We start from the raw sequence: 9,069 nt of genomic DNA on the forward strand, positions 1-9,069 counted from the left end.
ACTCAACCCTAAACACACACATACAGGCATATAGAACACTCAACCCTAAACACACACATACAGGCATATAGAACACTCAACCCTAAACACACACACACAGGCATATTGAACACTCAACCATTAATGACTGTATTTAACCTTTATTTTACCAGGTAAATTGACTGAGAAAACCTTCTCATTTACAGCAACGACCTTGGGAATAATTGCAAGGGAGGGGACAGGAGAGGGGTTGAATGGACCAATTAGAAGCTGGGGATTATTGGATTGGTTGATTGTGGTGAACCAATAAAAACCTGCTAACACATGAACATACGTGTTCTAGTTCTAGGGTGGTTAGAACTAATTCCTCTGTGACCCAGTCTGATGGCCCAGTGAGAGGCCGGGACAAAGCCTGTTCTACCCGTCTGACAGGGGATCTGGCTGGGAATTGTGCCAGCTGGCTACCCCTGGACCTGGAGCACTCTGCCCTGATACACAGAGACCTGACCTCCGTGGGAGAGGAAAGGGGACTGGGGTACACACACATTGGCTACGGATGCAAACAACTCAATAAATCCATGTGTGCACTAACTTATACGCATGTACGCACATACACATGTAGTCTTAAGCACACAAACATACAGAGTGCCTTACCTGGGAATCAAACTTTCCGGCGTTGTGTAGGAAGGTCAGACAGATCTCCTGCAGGCCTCTGATCTCACAAGAGTTGTTCTCAAAACACTCAAACACACCACAGCCCACGTCTCCTGCACTCACCAGACAGTGCTGGATCTCAGCTGGAGGGAGAGAGATGGAGAGAGAGAGTTGTCACTGACACTTACAGTCTACTATCAAGCATCAACCTCTATCCCCATTACATGTAGTGATACAGGCCATAGTCTCAGAGCCGTTTCCCCCTTGTCATCTTTTTAACCTAAGGTTCTGCTAGAGTAAGAGTTCTAGGATCCTTTTCTCATTTACATTACATTTAAGTMATTTAGCAGACGCTCTTATCCAGAGCGACTTACAAATCGGAGAGTGTTCTCATATAGAGAACACCTTGGGACCGTATTGTGTCCCCCCCTTGTTTCTTTGTCCACGTGTAACAAACAAAAACATTTATAACAAAAAAAAGTTTCAGGTTTTCATCGTTTCCCACCAGGTTACTCTCTGGCCAATCAGTAACATGAATCATTCAGCTGGGGATGAAAGAAAATGACGAATGGTTTGGTCTGGACATCCAGGCTGGGATTTGAGTTCTCCTGGCAGACAGCTTCTAAAGTAGTGCACTATATAGGAAATAGGGTTCCATTTGGGATTCACATTCTTTCTACTGTCAGTATAGTAGATGAATACTAAACCAGCCTCCAGGTAGTGCACTATATAGGAAATAGGGTTCCATTTGGGATTCACATTCTTTCTACTGTCAGTATAGTAGATGAATACTAAACCAGCCTCCAAAGTAGTGCACTATATAGGAAATAGGGTTCCATTTGGGATTCACATTCTTTCTACTGTCAGTATAGTAGATGAATACTAAACCAGCCTCCAGGCTTCGGTGCCAGAGACAAGAAAACAACATCTCTGTGGAGAGAGGAGAAGACAAGAAAACAACATGTCTCTTCACAGAGAGAAGAATGCAGGGTGACAGAGAGATTATTACTGTGTCATTCTGCGTCAAAATACATCTGCATTGCCTGGTGTGAGGATAGGAGGGGATGCTGCACTGCAGATACAGCGTTGGGTACTAGAGAACATACAAACGCACAAGGCATCTATCTCTATTGTGCCTTTACGGAGTTGAAGTCAACAGGTGTCAGTTCTCCTGGTATTAAACTATCATGTAGATGAGACTGACTGTGTATTAGTTTATCTATAATTAGTATTTCCTGTCTGTGTTGCCAGTATACATATTTGACCCCCATCTGCTTTTCACAGGAACTTTCTAAGTGACTCCCTGGCTGGGCTGCTGTGGGGACATGGACTGGACTGGTGACTGGTCCTGTCCCAAATGGCACCCTATTCCCTATATAGTGCACTATAGGGGATAGAGTGGGACACATTAAATGTTTCATAATGCAGTCTAATGTGACATGACTCTGGTAAGACCAGTGGTTGATGTTTACATTGAAACCGGAATATCCAAATATACAGAAGAGAAGATATGTGTACCAGTCCAGTCCAGGGCTGTAGTAGGTTGGCAGGTGACACCACCCTTGGGCCTCTTGCTGTCCATGTAACTCAGTTGGTAGAGCATGGCGCCTTCGCAACGCCAGGGTTGTGGGTTCGGTTCCCACGGGGGACCAGTATGAAGAAAACTAACTATGAAAATGTATATATACACTCACTAATGTAAGTCACTCTGGATAAGAGCGTCTGCTAAATGACTGAAATGCCAACGTTATACAACGTCTGACGAGTGGCAGCCAAGGAGGACAGAAATAAAACAAATGATAGTGGCCCAAAAAGAAATGACCAGGAGAGAGGGAAAAGTCTGCCTGTTAACCCCAAATGGTAGGATATTTAGAGAGGCCTTCCCAAAGGAGAAAAGCAGCTATTTTCAGTTTATGTAAACGGTTATGTAACATATAGTATATATGGACACACTGTTAGGCTACACACACTGTAGGCCTATTATAAGTGTTTATTTTGGACTGTACAGGTTCAAAACATTTATTTTAATAACTTCTGTAATCAGTCTTGAAGAACCACAGAGAGAGTGTGTCCCATCAGTTGGGAGCTGAAAGGTTATTCATCTCCCTCTAGTCACTGTCACTGAGGCGTTCTGTCCACGTGGGATAGAATCACTAACTACACCGGGTATGGCACTCCATATGGGCCGTTGAGAACGGGTCAGCATGAGAAAAAAAACGTAGGATATACAGTCTTGGATATACAGCATATCTTAATGGGAGATATGAATTAATTAATAGACCTATAGCATTTCAACAGCGGATCACTGTAAGTGTGATATTTGATAGCCTAGGCAGATTAATCTCACGAGCCCTCCGGTCAGAGTAAATAACGAATTAACGCAGTAGATTTATTTGAGAAATTATGCTCGTCAACAAGCACTGCTCTGTTGGGGGGGGGGGGGGGGGGGGGGTTGTGTGTCTGTGTAGATGGGGGGGGGGTTGGTGTAAGGGATGTGGGCATTGGGTTGAACTTTGGTGCGCTGCAGGAAAAGTGAGCCGCTGTCGCAGCGAGTGCTTGTGTTGGCGTTTACACCGGAATGTGCGTGGATCGTACGAGCTGGCCGCAACGTGCATTGAATTACACAGTGGTGTGGTGTGGGACTCTGACTGACTGAGGGACTCTACTGTGCAGAGCTGCGTCAGAGCTGTCCCTGCAACTACAAGGATTTAAACCCTTACATTCTCATGATTTCTATATTGATTAATGGAGAGAAGTATTTCATAATATTGGTTATTGTAAATAGACTGTAGCCCTTTCCTAAGATTCCTGTTAAGAATGCTGAAACAGCCCTGCATGAGGCGATTGCATCATTCCCTATCAACATGCGTTGTAGGAGCCTAACAACCAGCAGTTCAAGCCTGGAGTACACTGTAAGGGCGCATACACCAATAGTGTTTGCTGGACGAGAGTACTTAACATCTCTGAACGTAAATTGCGAACCGATTTTACATGTAGAATCGTGTTAAAAATGTCGGCAGTCAGGCGTCTACAGCCGGTGGTCCCTAAAACACAGCGCGCGGAATGTTCGGCAGATGAACACTAGTTCCACATTCAGTGCGATGTGTGCGAGCCTTAAAGAGGTTGCCATGAATTTCACAGTATCTTACAGGTAACTCAGTGGCGAGTAAAATTCTGTATTTCATATTACAACAGCGTAAAATTGACTGTATTATACTTAAGTAATAAAGCCCGAGGGGGTGTGCTATATGGCCAATATACCACGGCTAAATTGTTCTTACACACGACACAAAGCGGAGTGCCTGGATACAGCCCTTAGCTGGCGTATATCGGCCATCTACCACAACAAACCTCCGAGGGACCTTATTGCCATTATAAACTGGTAAAAAATGAATGTTTTTTATCATACCCATGGTATATGGTCTGATATACCACGGCTGTCAGCCAATCAGGATTCAGGGCTCGAACCACCTGGTTTGGAATGTAAATTAGTAAATGCTACCATAATCTGAACGAATTAAGGGGAGGGGTTTGTATTTCACAGAATGTTACTGTAATTACAAGGGATTGGTGCAAGCAGGTTGGCTGTTTGATAATGCGTGTACACATTAATTAATATTTGGTGTTTTATATCACTTGCACTTCTTGAGGCCTTAAGAAAGGCTTTCAAACTGGCAGAAAGTACAGGGAAAAACAGACCAAATGGAAATGGCAAAATGCTGAACCATTTAATTCAAGACTTGCTGCCGCACTAATCTGGCCCCTATACATTTTAAATTGATGGGGCACTAATAACCACATAGGAGTTAAATTGGTACAGCGTTCTCACTCGCAGGTGCAACAAATATAGCATCTTACAAGGCAGCCTTAAAATATATTAATGAGCCAGAAACTACAACACCATGAACCCACTAGTGGTCAAAGGGTTTCTGGTGCTCCAAAGATACAGTAAGGCACTGTATTCTGTTGGGTGGAATTTCAGTACCATATGAAATATAACATCCCCCCCCCCMAAAAAATATACTATTTTCCCATAATGCACCATAATTTATAGTATGCTACAGTTAAACATTTCAGAGTTTTTTTTACTGTTGATAATACCTAAAATTACAGTTGTCCATTACAGTCAGTGGTGATTTTAGCATGTAAATCTAGGTGGCGCAAAAAAACAAACATGTTTTAGATACCTTCCAGCAATGCAACTACGCGACACTAAAGAAATACATGAATTGCACTATAACGGTGACAAGTGGTGCCCACAAACTGTTAGGGCCTACATAAAGCTGTCCCAACAACAGAGCTTTCTTTCCAGCACCATGGAGTGAATCCTTACCACCTCTACACCTGGCTATCAGCGGAGCCTTGTCTGGCAGCGAAACAGTTCATTCAGCCTCATTTACTAGCTTTCTAAAAACCATAGCTGATATACCTGACTTGCTTAAACAATGTGGTTTCTACTGACAATTGAGATGTACAAACTATGGCATAAGGGAATGATGAGCGGATAAGAGGCAATCTGAAATTTAGATTATTAAGACATTAATGAGAGAGCTAAGATGGACGTAGTCAATATAACTATTTGTTCAGCACTTTTGAAATGTACAGTGACAGAATTCAGAACATGGGACGTTTTTACAGTATTCTCCCTCTATACCAAGTCAGAACCGCAGGATAAATAAAGGGGTCATATTAGCAAAGAATGAAAGTTCTTACAATATTTGATGACATTTCTCTAAAACAGGCTATGGGCTACATGTGCACCACCAAGTCAGAACATAGATGAAATTAAGAGGGGAAAGGGACCAAATTATCAAGGACACATGGGTTACTACCAGCTTACTACACAACATACACTTAGTATTACTTTCTTAGCTACAGTATACATATCTCCCTGGCATATTACAATATTTATGCAGCAGCATACAAGACATTTATGGACTCACCGTTGTGCTGTGCCCACTTGAACAGGAAGGTGGCACAGTAGTCCTTCTTGTGGGCAAATTTTGTCATGAGACTTTATCATCAAAGTCTGGGATTCTCTGGATTTATGGTGCTTTCAAGACAACTGGGAACTCAGGGAAAAAAACTAGGTTGAATCATGACGTCAGTGATCTTCAGGTCATAGCTCTAGAAAGAGGCCTGAGTTCTCGACTTGGAATTCCGAGTTGGATGACCATTCCCAGTTGTCTTGAACTCACTGAAGTCTGAGATTTCCCAGTTGTTTTGAACGCGACAGAAGTCATGCTGGATTGACAGCATGGTCAATGTATTCAACCTTTTCTGGCCAATGGTGTTGCGTGTCACACCAGCCTTCACTTTGGCTCCCCCTCCTGTCCAGCTCAGGCGTTCGGCATTTCCGGCCTTCTAGCTGCTGGCAAACGCTCTTCACTCATCAACCCCGGATTTGTCTCGTCATCATTACACACACCTGGTTCCAATCCCCACTCAATCACTGTATATATACTCCCTCTGTCATTTGTCTTTGTAAATGTTGTTTGTTTTCCTGAGAGGAATCTCTCCTACTATTTCCTGAGTACTTTATTATTTAGCACTTTGGGTTTCATCCCGCTTTTATATATGGTGCTTTAAAAAACTCAGTAGTTCTGCGACTGCCTCCTGCCTACTCCTCTCTACACGTGTGACATTGCGTATGAATGTTTAGCCTTTTAAGCTTGGAAAAGAGACCCTTAAACCCAGACTTGGACCACACACCCACTCCACTGAATAGCAGGCTAGTGATTGCTTTGCAACACTTGCAGTAAGCCACTGATTCCTTCCAAACAACTCAATGTTGAATTTGCGATTTCCAACTTGTTGTGTAATGTTTATGTCCAATGGCCGATGAGCACCGATACGTGTTATCTATAATTTCTCTTCATATGACAAGGATTGAGAAGGATTTGCCAGTAGATTGTCAAAGTGATTCATGATGACTGCTTGTCTAGCTACGATTTTGAAAGTATGATATTGACATGATCAGTCCAATCAAAGCTACGGTAGATATAACGTGATCCAGGCTGTATCACATCCGACCATGATTGGGAGTCCCATAGGATGGCGCACAATTGGCCCAGTGTCGTCCAGGTTTGGCCTGGGTAGGCCGTCATTGTAAATAAGAATTTGTTCTTAACTGACTTGCTAAATTTAAAAAATGATTTAAATTTCATGTCATCTTATCTGTGGCCAATGACCTTGAGCCTTCCTGGATGGGCACTTCTACTGTAAATCTATGGCAGCACCCATTGGGCTTTACTYTTTAGCTCTCCCTGTAGATTGAGGCGACGTAGTGTCCCCATGAGTGACAGAACAGAGAGCCAATCACAGCGAAACTAGAGAATATTACCAACCACTACACTCTGTATTTTCCGTTGGCTGCCCCACCACCACAGAAAGCACTGAGCTAGGCTGAAACACCTGCATTTTGGAGCTGCCTGACTCAAGAAAGCAAAAAAGAGACCATGTTTGTAAGCGGCTTTAATAACTACTTTTTTTTATTACATTGCTTATAAACTGATATATGACATGTATTAATGCAAAAATAACATGCAAAACAGGCAACAACATTATTATTWTTTTTTTTATAGCTAAACAGGTGGGGCCTGCCCTGAATGACGATGGCCACTGATTACAGTGTCGCCTCTATTTCAACCACATGACAATCACTCATATGTGGTAGCCTGCTCATAGGCTAAGTAATTTTGCCAAATTTGTTTAATTTAAATGCAAAAGGCATACTCGTTGTCAATGGATCGGCTGGATGTTGACTAACTTTGAACCAATCACGTTGTATCGAGCATACCCAGAAAAAAAACGTAATCACATACACCTAGAGGCGCTGCCATTAACACCGTCTATCATGACTAATCTTGTGTCTATCTATTAACAGTTTACTAACATATTGAATTTCTGTCTCCCTGTATTTGCAATATATGCACTTTGTGGATAATCTGAAACGGTAATCTCATCCATGATAAAACCAGTATGTCGGTCAAGAAACAGATGAATGGAGAGAGAGCGAACGTGTTCTTCGCTCTAATATCCACAGCGCGGAGAGCACGTGCACACACAAGCATGCGGTACCACTCGCGCATATTTATCCCACTGATCTGTATTCTGATAACACATCATTTCAACATCGAGCCACTTCCCATACCAAGTCAGTCTGCATTATATATATATATATATATTTATCTTTCTATCTTCGTGGGTGTGTGTGAGCACGTCTCCTTGGGCTCTTTCTTACCTGTGTTCTGCAGAGACATACGTCCTTTCTGGCTGGCCGGTTTCTCTGACGGGTTGTCATGAACATCGATATTATCCAATCCCACCACTTGCTCCAAAACTGACAAAACCAGCAGCGCTATTGCAAATTTGACCAACATTTCTGCCTCTCTATCTGCGAACACCAGTAGGTACCTGTGTTATAATCTGCCTTCTCTCTGCTCTGAAACAACGATGCAGTGTTGTATCGGAAACGCACTGGTCCAACCAGCCAGTCTGCTCTCTGTCTGTCTGTGGTAACTCGTTGCACTCTGCTGTAGACTGTATTCAGGCAGGCAGCGTAGAGAGAGAGAGTGAACGCTGGGACCGCAGGGATGCTGCCTATATTTCCCAGAGCCAGGGCGGGTCGTCAATTTAGATGGAGTCAAGCAGGTGTTGTCAGCCAAGCTCAGCGACCAATCAGAGACGCAGACTTCCAAATCCAAGGTTGAGAGGGGAGTGTCCAGTGAAAGTCCCGTATTTCCATAAAAGCTCTTGTAAAAAAAAAAGTGTCTATGAGTAGGTGGTTATTTGCTAGTGTTTGGCTAAGAAACCTGTGTCTCTTGTTGTTCCTTGCATCGGACGGAAAGAAATTTGCAGCAGATGTAAACAGACCTGTCAGAATCATGTTGGCATGCCAACAGCTATTAGCCTACAATGTAATAACATTTAATGATATTTACTGGACACATCTGTTGTGGTTAGATTTAGGTAATACTTTGAATAACATATTGGTGGATACAAGGGAAAACATTATTGGCAAACATATTTTCCTACAACATATGAGGAAACAGTGTATTGATTGGTATATATTCCCAGCACTAGCCTTACTGTATTTGCACTGTAATATATTTGCTGTGTTATTACATGTTTATATTTMTGATTTTGTTGTTTATTGCAGTTGCACTATCCACCGTGTCTATATGATGCACGTTTCCTAATGAATCAGTAGAGTATTAACACGTGAATGTGCCCGCTGTCAGTGCTTCCTCTCTGAGAGAAACTGTGGCAAGAGACTGAAGCAGTTTCCAAGACAAACTGAACAGATTGTCAAAGTACATGCATACAGTACAGAACATATTCTTCTTTTCCCTACTTTCACTGAATTCACTCCTTTCATAGACAGTCAGTGAATGGACTCCTGGTCCATGCAGGTGTTGGTGTTGTCCTGGAGCC

General features: G+C 42.7%; 1 protein-coding gene across 1 annotated transcript in view; it reads right to left on the reverse strand.

Annotated features, from left to right (window-relative positions):
• The window catches only part of LOC112073816 (stanniocalcin-2-like), a 20,138-nt gene extending 11,933 nt beyond the window's left edge, over window positions 1–8,205 (reverse strand). Inside the window, exons 1-2 of the mRNA XM_070440292.1 lie at window positions 7,877–8,205; window positions 634–776 (exon numbers count right to left, since the gene is read on the reverse strand). Of these exons, the coding sequence (XP_070296393.1) occupies window positions 634–776; window positions 7,877–8,015 (282 nt within the window). The 5' untranslated portion in view covers window positions 8,016–8,205. The remainder of the gene's footprint in view (window positions 1–633; window positions 777–7,876) is intronic.
• Between the last annotated feature and the right edge of the window lie 864 nt (window positions 8,206–9,069).

This window comes from Salvelinus sp. IW2-2015, unplaced genomic scaffold (genome assembly GCF_002910315.2).
Source record: "Salvelinus sp. IW2-2015 unplaced genomic scaffold, ASM291031v2 Un_scaffold2381, whole genome shotgun sequence".
Taxonomy (NCBI): Eukaryota; Metazoa; Chordata; class Actinopteri; order Salmoniformes; family Salmonidae; genus Salvelinus; species Salvelinus sp. IW2-2015.